General features: G+C 36.7%; 1 protein-coding gene across 1 annotated transcript in view; it reads left to right on the top strand.

Moving 5' to 3' along the window:
* Positions 1 to 14,330, top strand: part of NDC1 (NDC1 transmembrane nucleoporin) — a 41,286-nt gene extending 26,956 nt beyond the window's left edge. The window contains exons 16-18 of the mRNA XM_081145345.1: positions 509 to 609; positions 8,490 to 8,650; positions 11,600 to 14,330. Of these exons, the coding sequence (XP_081001471.1) occupies positions 509 to 609; positions 8,490 to 8,650; positions 11,600 to 11,663 (326 nt within the window). The 3' untranslated portion in view covers positions 11,664 to 14,330. The remainder of the gene's footprint in view (positions 1 to 508; positions 610 to 8,489; positions 8,651 to 11,599) is intronic.
* The last annotated feature ends 7,857 nt before the right edge of the window (positions 14,331 to 22,187 follow it).

Here is a 22,187-nt window from a genome sequence, read left to right as displayed (position 1 = left end):
TTAGCAGTCAGTTTATCTGGACATAACTTATTTAACATATTTAATATATTTTAACATATTTAACTTAGGTTAAACATGAAAACTTAGTTGTTAAATAACTTACATATTTATATTTTAGGTATTGCCTTCTCAAAGCTTAAATGATACTTCTTCAGAGAGGCCTTTCCTGACCCCTAATGAAAAGTATACTCACAACCTTCGCTCTATTTCCTTATCACTCTTTGTTTTTCTTCCTAGCCCTTATCACTACCAAACGCAAATATCATTTTTAAAAACTTTCCCCTACTACAGCATAAAGCACACTATTATCTTATTCATGACTGCTGCAGCTGAGCGTCATTCCTGTGCTTCTTTTGACCTTTTACCCATTTTTCTATTGTATTACCTCCTCTCTTTTATGTAGAAGTTCTTTATATATTCAGAAGATCAGTCCTTTGTCAAATAGATATATTGCAAATAGATTTGCCTACTTTTAATTCACTTTTAACTTTTTTCTTTTGCCCTTGAGGTTTGTCTCACTTAGTAGCAGCATCATTTACAGAAGATAGATTTGGAGTTGTCCAGACTACACTACCAGCAATTCTTAATACTTTGTTGACACTGCAAGAGGTAGGCAATATGTGGGTTGGGTGGAGGTAAATGTCCTTTTCCTCCTCCCCCATCCTACCCCACCCCAGTCTTTGAGTTTGTTTTTTATATATCATGATATTTATTGAATCACAAAACATGTTGGAAGTTAAAATAATGGTACTGTTCTCACCCTTAGGAAATTACAATCTAAGAGAGACTAGGAAGAGATTAAGTCACTTTTAAATAACTTATAGTAACAGAAGAAGAAAGTATATTAAACCTGTAGGCTATACCTCTGGTATTAATCAGATTATTTAGGATATTGCAGTTCTGTTCAATGATAGAAGTTTGGATCCTTACACAGTCTGTATCTACTAAAAGTGACCTGTAGTTAAATTATCCATGAAGATACTAAGTTACCTCTTGGCCAAAGGCTAAAAATGATAGAGCTGAGGCCAGTGGATCCCCTTTGTGTAGTTAGACAAGCCAAATATCAGAATTTGTTGGGAAATACTAGGAAATTATTTCTTTAGAGAAAGGTAGCTAGGAAAAGAAGACAAATAATGAAACTATGCATGTGTACGTACATGAAAAAGTGGTCACAAAGAGGACTCAAAGCCAAAATAAAATACAATAAAATCACTGGTTTTGTACCCATCAGGATGGGTAAATAGTTTTAAACTAATAGATCTTTTATGTCCTAGACTTAAAGGCAGAAAAATAAATTGTATACTTCTTGCTTTCCAGTAGGCTGCCTTTCCTGACTTCATGTTGGGCAATATGTTTTACACCGCCTAGTGATACTAGTTGTATGTCAGATGAGAGAGATAAACACTGAGTGCTAGAGACATTTAGAGATAGGAGCTGGTGTGTGTAGTAGGTTTTCTGGAGGAGGTGATACTGAACTAGGCTTGAAGGATAACAATTGGTGCATCTTTTGGCCTTGGGAGGCAATTTAAGGTATGAAGAGAAAACACGTTTCACTGTTTCTTCATCTCAGTTCATTTTATCTCTAAGAAAGTTTTACCCATCAAAACCAGTGATTTTTTTTTTTTTTTTTTTTTTTTGGCTTTGAGTCCTCTTTGTGACCACTTTCTTGTATATATGTACACATGCATAGTTTCATTATTTGTCTTTTCGTAGTTACCTTTCTTTAAAGAAATAATTTCCTAGTATTTCCCAACAAATTCTGATATTTGGCTTCTCTAACTACACAATTGGGTAACAATGATTTGGGCATATTTTCAGTACTTGCAGTATAGTTTGCTTTTCATCACTCTGGCTGTGTAGTTTAAAATAAAATGACAATAACAGTAAAATGTTTCATAGTCAACAGAGCAGTTTCATTTCATTTTCGATCCTCACAACTATCTTGTGAAGTAATGAAGATGGAGGTATTTTAGCTCTACTTTACAGATGAGGGAGGCTTGGTGGTGCAGTGACTTTCTTACACACAAGTCTTGTAGGTGGCAGAGCTGACACCTGAACCCCAAGCTGATTGCAGAGCATCAGCCATGTAGTAGACCCCAGGGAAAGCTACAGATCCATATCCCTTATTTCTCATTGGGGGCTTTTTATTTTCACATGGGGTTCTCTTCAGAGAAAGTGGTTCTACCTCTGGAACCATGGCTTTCAAACTTTCTCAGCCATGATCTGCACTATGTTTACATTAGATTCAGTGTGTGTGTATATATAACAGAAACTTAAGGTTCTTAGAACAGTACTTACCTTTTTATATGTGCATTGCATTCTAATGTTTTCCATTCTATTTCATTTTTTTAAAATGCTGGTTAAAACTGAATTGATTTCATAAGGATCACACTGCCCTAGAGATACTCCTTCCCCAGATTACTTTCTTCTCACCTCCTCACCATAATATTCCTAATTCTTCTTTGTAGTTGGCTAGGGGCAGGCATTTGGTTAGGGTTATTCATACCTCTGTTAGGAAGGTAGGGATTACAGACTTGTCAAAAGGTCAGGCCCTATTTACTTTGAAACAGGAGTTGGAAAGAATACTTTTGAGGAGACAGAGGTATATTTTTGAGAGTTGGAGGAGGTAAAAGGAACAAAGAACAGTTCCAGTGATTTGGTACTTAGCTTCTGAGTATAAAAACGCTTCCCTCTGTGAGGCTTGTGGCATCTTTTCTCCCCTAAGCCACATCACAGCTGGTTTTTTATCATACTTGGTGGTCCATAGATTTTGCAAACTACCTTCCAGTCTTTCCTTTTCCATCCCACATCCTGAGATTGATTAAAATGAGTAATTCAGTGTCCACATGGATGGATATTTGTCTCACACCTTGGTGCCACAGTTCTTTAACTTCCTCCTCTTTGTTACTCTTCATATACCCTTCAGTCTCATCCCATGGCTGTCACCTGGGCCTCATTATCCCCTGAATTCTCCACCTCCAAAGCTTAAAACTCTGGGATTCTGCCCTCTAAGGCAGAATCCTTAAATGTTTTTGTGCCAAAGATCCCTTTGGAGTCTGAGGAAGCCCCTGGACTTTTTTTCAAAATAATGTTCTTAAATGCATAAAATAAAGACTTAGAATTAGAAAGGAAATCAGTTATATTTGAAATTATGAAATTATATTTGATTTATGAAAGTATTTATAATACAGTAATGTGTGCCTTTTAATCAATGCATTAAATAATGAGTGAGTCTAATAACTAGCTTCATTTTAAAATAGTGATAAGATGAATGGTATTTCAAGATAACTGCAATAGTAACATGATATGAAGATATTGGTGATTTCTGTTGGTGACAAAGTCACAGGAACTGCTAATGCTATTGTGATTTGTTGCTTGCATTCATAATCAAAAGAAATGCTAAATTTTAATTAGAGCTTAGTGAAGATAAATATGCAATTTTTGCCCAGCCAGCGTGGCTCAGTGGTTGAGCGTCAACCTGTGAACCAGGAAGTCGAGGTTCTATTCCTGGTCAGGGCACATTCCCGGGTTACGGGCTCGATCCTCAGTAGGGGGTGTGCAGGAAGCAGCCGATCAATGACTCTCATCATTGATGTTTCTATCTCCCTCTCTCTTCCTCTCTCCGAAGTCAATAAAAACATATTTTTAAAAGTAATTTTTATCCTAAAGTTCATCCTCCTGAATTTTACCCATAGATCTGTGGGCCTATGTGCTTGCTCCAAGCACAGCCCTCTCATGCCCTTGCTTCTATATACTTTGTCTTGACCAGTGTTTTCACTTCTCTTGTCTTTCAGCTTCCTCCTGATTCCTTTTATGTCATTCCCTGTCCAGCTTAGACTTTATGTCTGTCACAACCATTTTATTACTAATTCTTTCATCTTCCTGTCGCCGTGTTCTTCAGTTGTACCCATGTGGCAAAACCCCAAGGGATCATTCCCATATTCATCACCCATCCATTCTCTTTTGCCTATCCCTCCTGCATTGGCCTTATTGCAGGCCTATGGCCTTCTTGACCTGAATTATTGCTGTGGCCTCTTGCCCCTACTAACTCTATTTTTTTAAAATTTATCTTTATTGTTGAAAGAATTACAGATGTCCCCTTTTTTCCTCCATTGACCCCTTCTACCCCGCACCCCCTGCTCCAGGCCTTCAGCACACTGTTGTCTGTGTCCATGGGTTATGCATATAAGCATATAGAGTCTTTGGTTAATCTCCCCCCCCCCCACCTTCTCTCTCAGATTCCTCAGTCTGTTCCATGCTTCTGTGTCTCTGGATCTATTTTGTTCATCAGTTTATTTTGTTCTTTAGATTCCACATACGAGTGAGATCATGAACCTGGAGAAGATTATGCTAAGCGAAATAAGCCAGGCAGAGAAAGCGCCTACTAACTCTTAATAGAGATTCTACATTCTGACTCCAGTCACTCCCTGTTCTTCCCATGAGCCCTCTGCTGTAGTTGACACCGTGGACTATTTAGTTTTTCCTTGAAATATGTTTTCTTAACCTAAGTCTAACTCTATACATGATGTCTTGTCTTCTTTGCCTAGAACACATTTTTCTCCTTTTGTCTGGCTCTGCCCTATATAACCCCCATCTCAATACTTTATTGCATTGCATTTTAACTGTCCACTTACTTTTATTGTCTTTGTTGGAGTAGAGGCAGGACCTTGTCTCAGTAGCATCTGACTGGTACTTGGCTTATTATCATCGTCTAATATTATTATTATTCTATAGCAGTGTTTCTCAACCAGGGGTGATTTTATTCCCCAGAAGACATTTGTCAATATCTAGAGACATTTTTATTGTCGTAACTAGGGAAGTGCTACTGTCATCCATTGTATAGAGAGGCCAGGGATGGTGCTAAACAGCGTATAGTGCACAGGAACAGTCCCCATGATAAAGAGTTATCCAGTCCAAAATGTCAGTAGTACTGAGGTTGAGAAACTCTGCTCTATAGTCATGATTTCCAATAACAAAGTCTGCTCTTATCCTTAGCATTTGTTTGGGATTCTGGCCTTAGTAGAGTAAACTTACGTTTTAACTAGGTTATAAGCAGGATCCTTGTGACTAGGGACTTTCAAGGCTCTGCACATTGGACATTTGTTAATGACACTGGTAGGTAAATATTAAGGGAGAGCAACTGGACTTTGCTCTTTATTTGGATCTTGTGCATATACTACTGCATATAAATATAAATGAGCCAAAAGTATCTGTCTTAATGGAATTTTTTATTTTTCCTGGAGAGTATGTTGTTCAGTGGTGTGTTATATTCACCGCTTATTCTTCATTGTTTGAGGTAATTCTTAATTAGATATTTGAGATTCCAGTTGTGTGATCTGAGTCTTCAGGGCAGGAACCATGTGTCATGCATGAAATGAGGCTCAATAGATACTTATTTAATCTAATTAAGTATTTCAGTCCTCCTAACCATGGAGGACATCATTAAATATAAGCTAGTGTCTCCTGGATTTAAGTTATTTATATACTGTATTCATAGTTTTTGCCATAACTGTTTATTACACCATACTGTTGTCATAATTTTAGTCATTTATATAAATAAGAAGATGAATGCAAAGAGACAGATAACAGTACTCTAGCCCACCTCTGTTCAATAGAAATATAATGCAGTACACATATGTAACTTTACATTTTTTAGTAGTTACATTAAAAAAATACAGGTAAAGTTTATTTTAATGTATTTTATTTAACTCAGCATACCTAAAATATTATTTTATCATGTAATCAGTATAAAATTATGAATGAGATATTTTACATTTTTATATTAAGTATTCAAAGTCTGGTGTGTATTTTTTACTTACAGAATATCTGAATTCAGACCAGCCACATTTCAGGTGCTTAAGAGCTACCTATGTCTTAGTGGTTACCATATTGGACAGAACAGTTATAGTCTTTAATAATGATGGTGAAATTAATCATACAAGAGGAGTTTCAGATTAAATCTTCAAATGATAATTTTCTAGATATGTTTTCCAAAACTCAAGAATTGATGACAGAAGAATATATTTTTAAGGAGAAAAAGGAAATATATGTGATAGTCTCATCTTGTTAAGTCATTCAACAGGAAGGACTTGGTCTCACATTGTAAATAAGAACCTGAATCATCCCATTTTGCTAAAAGTACATGAAACAGTATATTCCTTCATCTTCTGTTATATATATGCAACAAAATTTACTTTATACAGTTCATCAGTGGATAAATGCTTAAGGTATACAAAGGTGATTGGAAGGCATAGATGATGGCAAAATGAAAAAAGTCAGTGGGTTAATCTTTTGAATTTGTCTTTATAAACCTAAGAATGACTGTTTTGCAATTATGGTACAAAGAAAATGGTTGAACTCTCGTCAACAAAATGATAAGTTGTCAAAAGTTTTTTAAAATACTGCATTTTGATGGTACAAATACAAGGAAAAGAATCAGAAGTAATAATAAGCTAGAACCTATTGGAGATATATTTTCATTTTGAAATCATTATTTCAAAATGGATATGTTCTAGGTTTATGCATAATAGCTGATGAGTTGCATTCAAAGGACATTGCCCATTTCAGATGTATAGGTCTTCAAAACCTGGAAAATGTTTATATTCTTACTTAACTTTCTATAGAATTATTTTACATTATCTTGTCATTCTTACTTCTGTAAATTGTTTGTAAAATGAACTTAATCTATAAAAAGGGTCCATTGGACCAAGGCAGTAAATGATGATGGCCATTTTTCTTGGTGTACTGAGTTAAATCAGAAGGTTTGCAAGAAAACTGAAAAGGAAGTAACTTTTCCATTTTGATTGAGTGCTATTTAATGTTGCTTGAGTATGCCACTAAATACCACCTCCATACTGCCTAAAATTATCTCAAGTATGTCCCAGTCTTGGGAAATACTCTTATAAGTTACCATTGAAAGAGTAAATGATTGGACTTGAAGTTATTATGGCAGCCTGAACACACGTATCAAATCTTGTTCCTTCCCCCAAACTCTGCTAAACTACAGTAAAAGGACTTTTAAAAAGTCATAAATTCATAAACAGGAGAAGAGACAACAGCAACAAAATTTTCAAAGCTGGAAAGCAGATGGTTGAGATAAATGAATTAGAGATCCAGAGGCAAATCTGAAGTTGTTAGTGGGGCAAGCAGCAAGTACCTCTGGAATCAAGGATAAAGAGACAGGTACCAAAATAAAGAGGTTTAGGTGAGAGCTGTTTCATCCAGATTGTCTGCTGCTGGTACTCCCCCTCACGTTAGCAGCAGTCGAACTTTATCCTCTAGAGGGTAGAACACTGGGTCTCAGGACAGAGAGAGTCCAGATACAGTTGTGGGTACTGTACTAAAAGCTCAGTAGCTCTGTTTCCCACTTGGCTCCCTGAGCACGGGACCAGGACACTGGAAAATTCCTCTCTGGGAACTCTGAGCAATCCAAGAAGAAATATCTAAGTTACTGAGTTGGGTGCATTCACCCTGCAGAAATCCACACAAATCGCTTATTGTGAAGGCTGTTGTCAGTAATCTCCAGCTGTGTCCTCAGAGCTCTTGGTCAGATCTTTAGGAAGTCCCACTCTCAGTCCTGAGCCAAGGGTCACTAGATTTCTGATGAACGTCTGTAATGCAGAAGATAAAGACAAAAGAGACAAAGGGGGAAAAGTAGTGTGGAAGAAACTACAACAAGCAAAAATTATCAAAATCCTCAGAAATAAGAGAGGATATTACATTCTTGAAACAAAAATAGGATGCTAAAATTTAAAAAATCACCTAGATGACATAAAAGAGCACTTGAAATTAAAAACGTAATGCAGAAATCACCATAATTTGTTTTATTTCTTTTGGTGGTTATATCCATTATAAATAATAGACTTACACTACTTCTTATCAATTTAGACATCTTGCTGTAACAGATTAATACACCTACAGTTCTCTATTTTCACTCTGTCATCCCTTAATATAGTTATATCATTTTTAAATGATATTATTTACCTTTGGCCTGTAAAGATAAACTTAAATCTCTGTTTCTTATTCTGTCAACTATAAATAAAATCAGTTTCACTTTTGAATTCTCTCTCTCCCCCATCCATTCTTGCTCATAGATGTTTTATCATCTAGAATTGAAAAGGAAGATAGTTTAGTAAATAACTTTTATTTATGTAAACTATAAAGTTTTGGTCTTTTTTTTGCTGAGTTTTTAAATATAGGACTCTTACTGTCTCACACTTAAGCAGAGTAGGACATCTATTTCACTTTCCAGCTTTGCATTTTCAAGGGTGTTGTGAAGTATAGTTGTTTTTTTTTGTTTTTTTTTAGAGGAAAGGACTTTTTCCAGGTAACTGCTGAAGTAGCTGAACCTCTACTGTGTTGTTTTTCAAACTGTTTGTGATCCAAAATACTTTATAGTATGTATCTATCTGAAGTAGTCTCCTTAATCCTTTGGACTTAGTAGGCCTTCTTGGAAGTCTGCTGTAATGTGTTTTCTTTCTTTGATCTAGGCAGTTGACAAGTACTTCAAGCTTCCTCATGCTTCCAGTAAACCACCTCGGATTTCAGGAACCCTTGTGGACACTTCCTATAAAACATTAAGATTTGCATTTAGAGCATCACTGAAAACTGCCATCTATCGAATAACTACTACATTTGGTGAACATCTGAAGTAAGTTTACCTGTTTTGATCCCTGATGATAGTCCATTTTCAGGAATTCTCCTGAGAAATAGGTATGAAAATTATAAAGGCTCACACATTGAAAATGTTTTTTTGGGACCTTCCTACTGGGAATTAACAGCTTGGATTTAGACTTTATATTTTAAAATATGGCCTATTATATAAGCTTTGGGTCCTTCTTTCAAATGAACCAAAAAAGGGAATAGAAAGTCATAAAAGCCACAAGTGTAATTACGTACTGTTTTTAAAAATTACCAAAACACCCTTCAGGGAGAAAAAATGGCAAAAAAAAATCTGTTATTGCATCTTGGTCAGCAAACTAAGACTTGGGGTGAGCAGAGTATTCCATAAGTGAGTCCTTGGTGCTTTGTGAATCATGCTGGAAAAACAGTGACAGATCACACCTTCAGACACGGAGCCAGAAAGAAAACCACAAATGCCAAACCTGTTTATATTTAGTTTCATTGATGTTTACTGCTTTCTTCTTATGGATTAATTTAGCTAGGCAGAATAAGGAATGCTAGTTTATTAACTAAAAATGAACGTTAGAGGACAAGAGAGATTACTCTGCCTTTTCTATGTGCAATCAGTTAATAGTTTAGAACTTTCTCATACACCTGCTTTTAGAAACAGATGTATGTATGTTTCACTTCCATAAAACTAGGCAGCAACAATAGCAAGTTTTACGGAACACTTTGGTTCTGAGTGGGAGCACCAAAGAGCTGTAGATAATCCTCTGTCCCTGAGAGGTTTATTTACTTGTTTAAAAAGAAACAATCTATAATTGAGGGCCTCTTATATCCATACTCTCCAATATGATAGCCATGTATGGCTATTTAAATTGATTAAAGTTAAATAAAATTTAAAATCCAGTTTTTTAGTCACACTAGCCTCATTTCAAGTCCTCAGTAGTAGCTAGTGGCTACTATATGGACAGCTTTGATACAAAACATATTCATCACTGCAGAAAGTTCTGTTGTTAATATTATATGGTTTTTTCATTTACTCTTCTCAGAGAGCCTGTGAGGTATAGGGATTATCATAATTGTACAGATATGGAAACTGAGGCTCAGAGAGATTAAGAACTTGCTTAGTAGCACAATCCAATGAGTGTTAGAATATGAACCTGAAATCAGGTCTTTCTTGCTTTTAAAATTCGACCTTCTTTCCCTGTACACCACTAGACTGCCTCTGAGATGTAAACTGCCATGCAGAACACTCTTAGAAACCACCTGATGAATTTAGAGAATGAAATAGCTTAGCTACGGTGTATACTGATGATAGTGCAAAAAGAGGGAGGAAAGTGGAAAATAGAGATTCCTTAGAAAAGAAGGAGCTTGATGACTGATAAAAAAATTATGAAAATTAAACTCTGCCTTAGCTTCTTTCTTTTCTCTAAGGAGAGCCAAATCTTATATGTGTATTAAAATTGATGAGGACAATAGAGACTATTTGTACAAATATAGGACAGAATGGTATGGGGGGAAAATGTTAGAATTAAAACATTTAGATTTATGTCTGGGTATGTCATTGACTATCTGTGGTTGTGGGCAAGTTTTACCTAATGATTTGAGTAACTTGCCCGAAGTTTTGTAGGTAATAAGTTGCAGAGCCAGAATTCAGACTCAGAACTTTCGGACCCTAGAGTTCTATCTACAGTGTCTGTATTCTTAACCAGTAGGTTGCGTTGTCTCCTCTAACCTTTGAACCTTCCTGCTGCAGTTTATTCTCCCATGAAAACGTTGTTACTCATCCCACTTTGTTTCAATTGTTGTAAATAGAGAGAAAATAGGATCATCCATATATAAAGCCCACACTGTACATTATATGTTGTTTGGAAATCTGTTATTACTGTAAAATACCTAATTTATTCATTATCCAGAGCTCCACCTCTGCGAACCAGGTTTAAATTAAGTAAATTTGATTTACTGGTTTTCTAGCCTATAATAAAATTTGAGGGGAAGAGACAGGTATTAGTCAGGAGTACTGACAGTGGTAGGAGATAATGAAGTACCTACCAGCAGAGAGAAGATTAATGAAAAAGGCTGCAGACTTGTTGTTTGAGAGAGTTCACAGCCATTTAGTTGGAGACGACAGCCTCACTAGCCCCTAGGTGGGAATCTGCACAGTAACATACTTGAAGTGGTTCAATTAGAAGCAGTTATGTGGTTTAAGAAAGCAGAGATCAGTATGTATAAGGACTTTTAGAATGACTTGTAGCAAAATTGTTATAGTAAGACTCTTTGGCACTTCTAAAAGTGGTGACCTTCAGTTAGTGGAGTTTTATCATTTAGTAATGATATATTACTGTTCAACAACTAGAAAACCAGAAACTGTGGAAGTTTTATACTAGTTTTAGTATATGTTTGCTGTAATTTTGTCCAGGTAATATATTTTTGTGGGGTGAGGGTTGGGAGAGAACTCAATTTCCCCATCCAAGACATAATTTATTTTCAAAGGGAAAAGTAAATCTAAACCACCAAGCTGTTACCTTTGAAAACGATTAGTGGAGTCTATTATGTTTTAACCAAACATTTTAGTTTAAAGGATTTTATATTAAAAGCAATTCAAATACTCCACAACTCAAAGATAATGTTGGAATCTGGTTTAAATAAAATAATAAAATCCAGAAAATCTGTAAGGCCTGGAACTCTGCACAGCAGGTTCCGCAGCAGAGCAGGTTAAAATCGATGCCTTCACTTGTCAGTCTTAATTTGCTTTGGTCTTTTAGAAGGTGGAAGCATGCCATTACTGAATGCAAGCCCTCCTCCTCATTAGATTAAGCAGAGTTTTCATCCAACTTTTTCAGAAGTACTAAATAAGTGAAGATTTCTCTTCATTTTTAATTGTTTTGAAAAATATTTACTCTGTGCTCTGTGGTTCACTTAATATGCTTAATGTAAAATAAAGCTTATGCTTTGAATTTATGTTTCATTTTAGTGCTGTGCAAGCATCTGCAGAACATCAGAAAAGACTTCAACAGTTCTTGGAGTTCAAAGAATAGTTAAGTAATATAAACTGTGTTCATTACACTGCTGATACAACTACAGATGGGACAGTAAATGTTCAGCATTCTTGGATCAGAAGAAAATGGACTAATTAGATGCTTCCTTTGTCGTGGTGGTTGCTTTGAAAACTATACTTTAATGGAAGAAATCATGGAAAGAAATTCTCAACAGAATAACTAAAAACGGCCTTTTCTGTACCAGTTACTCGTTGTGTGTGTGGTATAATAAAATCTTTATTCAATTTCACAAGATGCATCTATGGCAGTAGACATGTCTCTAGCTTATATAGCCTAATAATAATTAGAAAATTTTTAGAATTTATTTTTGAGAGGAGTAGAGCCAGTTCAGAAGGTAAAATAGGTTGACCTGACTCCTTCCTCCTTCCTAATCGTGCTGAGAGTTTAGCTCTCTGTAAACTTGAAATACATAAACTTTTAAAGAGATGTTTCTGTTTACTGAAGGATAAAAACGGTAACACTGGAGAAAAGTTCACAGAAAAAAATATTGTCTAAAGGACATATTTTGTTAATCTGTTAGGTTGTGTTTTTGTTTCCAGAGACAAATTAAATTTGCATGATTGTCTAAAAAAAGTCTCAATTTACAGATGCTAACTCTCTATAAAGGAATGTGGAAAAATTCAGTTCTTAAGTTACACGATTAAACATTCACATTTGGTTTTTGAAAGACAATCAACTGACATTTATGAATTTATTTTGTATCATGCTAGTAAACAATAAGTGTATGACTATTTTCCCATCTAGTTTTACTTTCTTTTTCTGGAACAAAACATTAAGTGATTGTAGAGTTTTTCAAGTGAGAGAAAAAGTTTTGCAAGAAAAACCAGGAAACTTTCCCTTTTTTCCCACCGTTCATCTTCATTAGATGAAATTATTTTGTGAAGCTTTTTTGGCCTTAGAGGGAGCAGTCTTCACTGTGTTAACTGGCTAATTAAAATATATTAGGGCCTAGCCTGCGTGGTGCAGTGGTTGAGCATCCACCTATGATCCAGGAGATCGGGGTTCGATTTCCGGCACATGCCTGGGTTGTGGGCTTGATCCCCAGCAGGGGGTGTGCAGGAGGCAGCCAACCAATGACTCTCATTGATGTTTTTCTCTCTCTCTCTCTCTCCCTCTCCCTTCCTCGCTCTGAAATAAAAAAATAAAATAGGAAAATCTTTATAGCCAGAAACAACTTAGTCATCAAATAGCAAGTGAGACCAAGACGTCAGAGGGATTACGATTACTTGGAAGCATGTTGTATGTCCCAAAAATAAGGGAGGTAATTTTATAATTTATTTGCTCAACTTCTTTGGAGATGAAAGATTGGAAATCCTACAAGTAGATATCCACTGGACTAACTTTGGACTGAAATGCTTCCTTGTAATTTTTTCTATTATCTTTCCCCTCTAGTGTCCCCCAATTTTTTCTTTAGTCAGCACAGTACTGTGAGTCTGTCTTAATGTGGTATATATGTCTACAATTTGTTTGATTACTTCATATATTACATCTTTATAACCCTCTGTTTGTTGCCCCTTCAGCCAGCACCTGCCAAATTATAAATGAATCCTGCTGACCTTTAAAGTGTCTTTATGATACAGTTCCCCTGTTGTCAAGTGTGTGAAGGGTTTAGGCTATTGCCATTGGTTTTGCTTTTTTCCCCTGAAGTGGAGTTGATCGCGTTTTTGAATGTGAAAGTTGAATTTTGAATGTGGTAGTTACTTACAGATGGGCAGAAAATTGTGGCTAGGTTGACTGAGAACTGTTGAGTTTCATGTTTTAAAGCCATTGAACTTTTTGTATTCCATTCTCTGTGCTCCCCTGGCTGAGACATTGTAGGGGAAAAGGACTCTTAATCTTCTGCTTCCATTAAAGAATTGTGGTATTTAACCCATTTGATCCCAAGACTGATGATGGGATGATTCCTTTAAACTCTTAGATAAAATGTCTGGCTAAGTTTAGATTTTTGCCATTTCCCAAATACTCTGGGCAAAGGCATATTTGATGAGCAATGTGAAAATTTTTGCAGTGTTCATTCCTGTTTTCTCTCCAGAGAGAAATGTGCTTTGTACAAAATATGGGTCACACAAAGTTTGCTTGGCGGAGTTTGGAAACTGTCTCCCCAAGTCTGGATTGTATTTGGTTGGTAAGGAGTCAGTTCCTTTTCCCCTTTGTGTGTCGATAACTGCACCATCTGTCGGGGTAGGGTGTGGCTCAATCACCTGTTATTAAAAAGAGCTCCTTCTCCTGTGTATAAGAGGAGAGAAGCATTTCCTTTGATGAAGTCACATCTTGGTTATGAGCCCACTGGTGCTCTAACATTGGTCTGAAAATTAGAGTGTTCTTTAAAAGCTTATCTCTGACTGTCAGTATAAAGCATGATTCTATCAGCTCTTGTAATGTTTGCTTGACCCTTATGGAAGCTATAAATCCACATAACTTCTTTCCCGGAGAACCGCGAAGCTGTCCTAGGATAAACATTGCACCGTTCAGTGGACATGGATAATCTACAATTTGTTACTTTGCTGGATTTGTTTCTTGGTAATTGTTTTGTATGTCTTCCTGTAAATATGGTAATCTGTTTATATCCTTTTGTATATCACTGACCCTGAACTGGGTAGAAAAATAAATCGACATTAAAAAAATGGGACTATTAATTGAAATGTGTATATACAGGGTCAATTATTTAATTTCTGGTGTGTGTTTCCTTAGCCATGTCATTTCCGTCTCCGCTGTTGTTGCTTATAAAACCTGAAAAGGTTTAACTTCTTGAGAAATCAGCTTTTGCCCTTAACTAGACTAATTTGGTGGGTGATCAGTATTTAATGGTAACTCTAAGGAGCCTGAATTTTAAAACTCTCTTTTCTTCATTGTCTTGGCTTCCTTTCTTCCAAAACTAAACAAAGAAAGCAGGTGCTGAAAGTCATCTTTTAACAGAGGTTTCTTTTCTTGCCAGAATAGTGTTTCTGAACGGATCATAATTCCCCAGGTTAACAGTTATGTCTGTCAACTTGACTTAAGTTAGTCTGAACCTCACCTCAAGGTGGTTGAGGTGCTGTATTAAGGCCCTCAAATCCCGCTTTTTCTCACCCAACCCAGTCATCTTTCTTTAAGACCAAATAGCTGATAACAAAGATGGCTTTAATTTATCAGTTAACAATCCAGCTATTCTTAGCAAGCTGCTGACCAGAATCACACCATGAGCCGGGTTTAAAATAGATCAGGAATTATCAAATTTAGCATGCATCAAAGTCACTTGGAAAGCTTGTTAAAACCGTCCCACCTCCAGAGTTTCTGATTGTGTAAATCTGAGTTGGGGCCCAAGAACTTGTATTTCTAACAAGCTTTCAGGTGATGCTGCTAGTCAGAAGAGCACACTTTGGGAACCACTGCTCTGGTGGGTTTTCGTCGGTGGTGGTCTCAGCATATGAACTGTCATTTGCTATAAGGTAGAGTTCTTCCATCTGGTTCACTAACTGGAAAGCTTGAAGAATATGCTTAGATCCTGTTGATAAGGCAGAAATGCTGAGAAGTTCATCTGCTGCTTTTGAAATCGCAGCAGGTGATCTGACATGAGCTGCTCTTCACACCACTACGTGTTCGTGTTGTTCCCTTTGCCTGATTTTCTGTCTTGGCAAACTTCTCATTCTTCACAATGAGCTTAGCCTTCCCACAAACTCTCAGAGATTTCATTTTTTCAGTGCTCTGTCAGTCCTGTTTTGGACCTTATCACATTGAATTGTAACTTAATGCGTCCCCTTGTGAGATCCCCTCCTTCCAAGATTCCAGTTACACTTTCTCAGTATATTATCTGTGTCTTAACCTGTCTTCTCTATTTTAATATTTTTGACTTTCCATCAATGAATGTCACATAGACTAAGAGCTCCACTAAATAGTTTCCCAACAAGTGAAAATTAGCAGACCTTCATCTACAATTGTGAAACCCAGAGGTTATTGGGGGAGGGGGGGCGTTGTTAACATTTATTAAGATAAATCTGACCTTAACGTGAGACTTTTTGTAAATTTAATTTATTCCATGTAGTATGACTATGCTTACATTCTCTGTAGCATGTTTGATTATGAGGTACTGTCCAGACCCCACTGAGGTAGTATTTAATAGGCATCATTATTATTGTTCTAAAACCTGAAAATTTTTTTATTTTGAAACAACTGGCCCCAGGAGTTTAAGACAAGGTGTTGTAGACTTGCTTTTGTAGAATGCTGTTAATTCTTATACTTAACTCAGTCAACATTCACTCACTGCCTGCTGTATACTAGGCTCTGTGATAGGCTCTGGTGGTGGTGTCACAGATGTTGCCAGGAAGGAGCTCACCACCTTGGATGGCTAACATAGGTGGAGGCAACCATTTTTTGCACAGACCTTTTTTTCTACTTGTTTACAAAATTGATGTGTCCTGCTATTGCTTTCTCATTGTTCACTGAGCATCTTTTCAGTTCCCAGCTTGCACTAACTGCATCTTCTTAATGTCCTGGTGCTAGCCCGCTTTGTCACTTGCGTTATTTTGCAGGAGCTGTGTCGCTCTACCTTGCCCTCAAATGTTCTTCTTCTTGCACACACACATCTTGCCAGACACTTGATCCTGCTGGTCAGGTAGTTCTGGAAGACCTGTGGGATGCCTCTGGCAGAGAAACACTGGAAGGTGACCTCTAAATCGAAGACCTTTTACTTCGATAGTCTTGAAGATATGTTGACTATTGATTAATTTATCCTTTTTATCTTTCAATTTATTATAAACTGTTTTATAGCTTGAATAAATAGTCCCTCCCTAACTATATTATGAGTCTTAGTTTGTAAGGACATAGTCCCCTACCTCAGTTTAGCTTGAGCATAAAAAGGTAAGTTAACCCTAAGGGCCCAGGAAAGTCATCGTGAGCACAAGTACGGATTTGCTGCTGGATCCCATGAAGAACCGGAAAAGCCCTTGGGATACCTAAACGGGTCTTCTCTGCTTCTTTGTGTATCAATGCTGTAGTTCTCCTTTGTCTACTGGCTTCCTACCACTCTTTCCACCTGCTCACTAGCTCCTGAGTTTATATATAATAGACCAAATTCTTGATTGAAAGAAATTAGCCCAATGGATCAAGTGTCCAAGGGTCTAATTAGGCTTCAGGAACAAGGTCATGCAGTGTCAGCATGGCTTCTGAGAGCTTACCTCTGTTGATCAAGAGAAAGTGGAGGGTATGGGCAATCCCTAGAGCCTCCCAAGATACGGGACAAAGTTTGGGGTTCAGCACCTGCAAAGAAGGACTAGTTACTCCCCTTGCTTTGCGTTGGAACCCCAGAGGGCCACACCCTAGAAGAAAGGGTGAAGAGGAAGTAGATTGCATAAACTGTAGTTGAGTTAGAATCTTCATTAAATGGAATTGCAGTAATCTGTGTTTGCCAGTGTTTCTAGGGCCTGGGATAAGCTAGCATGTATCTCTTTGGCGGGAAACAACACCCTGGGCCTCAATATTTCTACAAACAAGTTTTCAAATACATTGTCTGCACACAAAAATAATCAGGCACAACAAGAGGCAAGACAACAGGAATGAGAATGACAAAAGCAACAGACTAGAATAGATCCATAGGGACTCCATATATTAGTTATCAGATTTAAAAATAGTCATTATTACTATGTTCAATGAGTTAAAAATGAATTTCATTTTTAGTGAACTTATAATGTATTTGAGAACTAGAAACTACATGTATATAGTGGGAACCACACATGTATAAACTACACATATGAAATATATATATATATTAAAAAGAACCACAGGAAAATTCTAGGACAAAAATAGAATAACTAAAATTAAGAAGCCAATGGATAGATTTACTGCAGATTAGACATAGCTGAGAAAAATGACTTGGAAGATAGATCAGAAGAAATTATCCAGAATAAAGCATAGAAAGTAAATATTAAAATACAGAAGGCAGCATGAGACAAGATGATTGAGAAAGTTTATAAGTGTAATTAGTTGGAATCCTGTAAGGAAATAGAAATTTAATGGTGCAGAAGCAATTTTGAAATTTAATAGGAAATAACTATAAAATCGATGAGGTGTCAAGCCACAGATTGGAAAAGCTCTGTGAACCCTAAACAGATAGATAAAAATGCACACTGGGGTACATAATAATAAAAGTGCTAAAAACTAAAGACAGAATCTTAAAAGTAGCCAGAGGAGAAGAAAGACCACTTTGAGCAACAACTAGACAGCTAATTTCTCAACAACAAAAAAATTCAAGACAATGGAATGGGAATTTCAAAGGGCTAAAAGAAATTTACTGGCCTAGAATTCCATACCCTGCATTAATCTACAAAAATGGTAGGGAAATAACATTTTCAGACAAAAGATGAGAGATTTCAACAGGAGTTACACTAAAGGGAACTTAATTTATAAAGGCTTTTTTTTTCAGGGAGAAGAAGGGAGGACAGAGAAACAGGAGGAAATTAATAAGGTAAATATGACTGTTGACTTATGAAACAATAATGTCTGAGGGGGTTTTAACTATAGAAAGTATAGAACACAGGTCAGAGTATTTGGGAGTTAAAATATCCTAAGGTCTTTACATTGGGAAGCGAGTAAAAGGGTCAACAATAGGCTTTGGTATATTAAAGATGTGCATTGTAACTTAAGGATAACTACTAAAAGAATAGTAAAAGTTTCAAGCTGAGACAGGAAAAGAATGAAATAACAAAAAATAAAAGAAAGTAAGCAGGAGGGAAAACAATCTGTAATAGGACAAGGAAAATGGACATTGTAAGATGCAGATTTAAACTCAAATATATCACTAATTACTTTAAATATAAATGGACTAAGTGTTCTGATAAAAGAGCAAAGTTCATCAAACTAAATTTAAAAAATCCAACTGCTCTTAATAAGAGTCACATCTAAAACATAAGGATAGATATATTGAAAATAAAAGGATAGGAAAGATAAACAAGCAAATGCTAAAAGAAAGCTGATGGGGTTGTATTAGTTATTGTTTTTTTTTAAATTTATCTTTATTGTTGAAAGTATTACAGGTGTCCCATTTTTTACCCCCAATTGACCCTCTCCACTTCACTCCCACCCCCTCCCCAGGCCTTCAGCCCGTTATTGACTGTGTCCATGGGTTATGCATACATGCATATAACTTCTGTGGTTAATCTCTTCCCAGCCTCCACCCCCTTCCCTCTTTCCTCTGAAATATGATCCTCTATTGCATGTGTCAATGCCTCTGGATCTATTTAGTTCGTCAGATTATTTTGTTCATTAGCTTCTTAAAGAAGACCCTTCAACTTTTCCTGTAGTGCTGGTCCGGTGGTGAACACCTTTAGCTTTTTCTTATCTGTGAAGCTCTTTATCTGACCTTCAATTCTACTTGATAGCTTTGCTGGGTAGAGTAATCTTGGTTGTAGTTCCATATTTTTCATCACTTTGAATATTTCTTGCCACTCTCTTCTGGCCTGCAAGGTGATTCAGCCCCGATCCGCCCCCGTCTCTGCCCCTCCTACTGGTCTTGGTGCTTCTTCAGGTCCCTGGTTGTAGGGCTTCTGTTCAGCCAGATTTCAGGAGGCTCTGAGTGATGGTTCTGTATTTTAGTTGTAATTTTGATGTGGTTGCAGGAGGTGGCGGGTGCAGCTGTTACCTACGCTGCCGTCTTGATTCCTCCTCCAGGTTGTATTAGTTTTTGACAAAGTATAACTTAAGTCAAAAAGTCTTACTAGAGATAAAAAGGGGGTACTTCAAAATAGTATAAGATTCAATTCATGAGAAACATACGGTTCTTTTTTTTTTTTTTAAATATATCTTTATTGATTTCAGAGAGAGGGAAGGAGAGTAAGAGAGATAGAAACATCAATGGTGAGTCATTGATCAGCTGCCTCCTGCATGCCTCCTACTGGGAATCAGGCCCGAAACCCAGGCATGTGCCTTGACCAGAAATTGAACCCAGATCTCCTGGATCATACTTCGATGCTCAACCACTGAGCAATGCCAGCTGGGTGAGAAACATACAGTTCTAAATGTTAATACACCTAATAACATAGCCTCAAAGTACATTAAAACAATATGGGCAAAAGATAAACAGGTGCTTCAAAAAGGAGGGTATTCCAATGGCTTGTAAGGGAAGGTAGGTGTTCAGCACCATTAATTATTTTTTAATTGATTTTTTTAGAGAGAGATAAGGGAGAGAGAGAAACATCAATTTATTGTTCTACTTAGTTATTCATTGGTTGATTCTTGTATGTGTTCTGACTGGGGATTGTACCCATAACCTTGGCATATTGGGATGATGCTGTAACCAACTGAGCTACCTGGTCAGGACAGCACCATTAATTATTAGGGAAATACAAATTTATACTGAGATACCACTGCACACCCATCAGAAGGGCTAAAAATAAAGACTGACAATGACAGGTGTTGGTGAGGATGCGGAGCAACTAAAACTCATAAAATTGCTGGAAGGAGTGAACAAATAGCCAATATCTGCTAAAGCTAAACATGCCTATCTTAGAATCTTCCAGTTGCCACTAATTGGTATATACCTAAGAGAAATGAGTTTATATGCCCGCCAAAAGTCATGTTTACAAGGATGCTTAGAGCAAGATTTTTACCATAGCTCCCAAATTGGAGATAATTCAAATGTCCATTAATAGAACAGATAAATTGTGCTATACTTTTACAATGCAATTTTAAATAGCAATCAAAAGAATAAACTACTGCTATGTGTAACGACATGAATGAAGCTCATAGACATAATATTAAGCAAAAGAAGACAGACACAAAGGACTAGATACTGTATGATTGCATTTGCATGCATTTCAGGAATAGGTTGTCACCCTCAAGTCACGATAGTGGTAATGGAGAGAGGAGCAGCATATTGACTTGAAAGGACATGGGGAAGCCTGAGGTGCTGGAATTGTTCTCTATCTTGATTTGGATTATGTGGGTATATACGCATAAAAATGCATCAAACTGTATATGTAAGATTTATGTGCTCTATGAATGTTATACCATAATAAAATGCATCAAGCAAAAATGGAAAGAACCACTTACAAGGAGAAACAGACAAATCCACAATTATAACAAGATATTTTACACTAAGAAACTGATAGAACAAGTAGATTTTAGAGATCAGTAATGATGTAGAGTAGATCATTTGAATGACGTAATCAGCACACTTGACCTAAATGGACACATTTGGAAGGAACACTGCCCCTACCAACTGAACAACAGACATTCTCTTCAAGCTGTCATTGACCATTTACAAATCCAGCCATATGTTGGCCCATAAAGCAAGTCTCAAAAAATTTCAAAGGATTAAAATAGTTTAGAGTTTGTTTGTAAGACAATTAGGTAAAGATCAGTTAAAAATGGTAATACGAGCATTCTGTATGTTTGGAAATTAAGAAATACATTTTAAATTGCCCACAGGCCAAAGAAGAAACCACATAGGTGGGAATTAGAAAAATGTTTTTAAAGGAGTGATAATAAAAATATATGTGTGGAAACTTGTGAAAAACAGCTAATGCCAAGCTTAGAGGGAAATGTATACCCTTAAATGCATATATTAGAGAAGAAAAAAAGCTGAACACCAGTGAGCTGAGTATCATCATAAAAAGATAGAAAACGAATTTAATCACTTTAGTCTTAGCCCCTTCTATACATGTATCTTAACATATTATAATTACGTTTGCTTGATCTCATGGGAAACAGGGATCTATGAGTTCTTTGGGTTCAGGAATAATGATTTATTCTTTATATCCCCAGTGCCTATTAAAGTACCTTAGCCACTGTTGATACTTGTTTGAACTGAATTCAGTTCAGTGCCTTAGGGCTGTTAGAAACCCATGGTCTCAAACTCAAGTGTTTACAATAACCAGGCAGGTGATATGGGTGAGGCCAAAGAATGGGGAACGTGGCCGACTGGAGAGCACGTGCCTCCTGCTAAAGGAATGATCGTGCTGCTGCTCAGCCCTAGTTGATCGTTGCTATGGGAGAATGCTTGTCTGGCATGTCTAGATCTCCCCATTTGTTTATAAGAAGGCAGAAATTCAGATTTTGATGTGAAATCTCCATTTTTAAAGTGTTGGAAACTAATTAATTAAAAAAAAAATATGGCGGGTGCCAAACCAAACTACATGGTCCTATGGCTGCCAATTTGCAACCTCTGTTTTATTTCACACCTTTAAGAGGTGGGAATGTGTTTCATGTCTAAGTATCCCAGCCAATAGACTCGAGCAGCCTCTTCCATGAAGCATATTTCTGCCTGAAGAAAAGGGTCGTGACTGCTTCCTAATTGGATTTCTGGGTCCTATCTGTAAGAGGTTTGCAGGGTTTTTTAAAGCCTTCTTTGTAGTTGGCTGTTTACCCCAGCTGAATTAGACATGTGTTCCCAAAGATTTCCCCCCTCCTTTTATTGTAATATTCTTAATGATGCATTCTGACTTTTTCACTCTGTTTTCTACACATTTGTCACCACTTCTGCTTTTGGATCTCCATGCTGGAAAATCTGAGGCTTACATGGAAGATTGATTT

The sequence above is a fragment of the Miniopterus schreibersii genome, assembly GCF_964146895.1.
Source record: "Miniopterus schreibersii genome assembly, chromosome: 8".
Taxonomy (NCBI): Eukaryota; Metazoa; Chordata; class Mammalia; order Chiroptera; family Miniopteridae; genus Miniopterus; species Miniopterus schreibersii.
The sequence above is the reverse complement of the archived record's forward strand: the minus strand, read 5'-3'. Positions and strand labels throughout refer to the sequence as shown.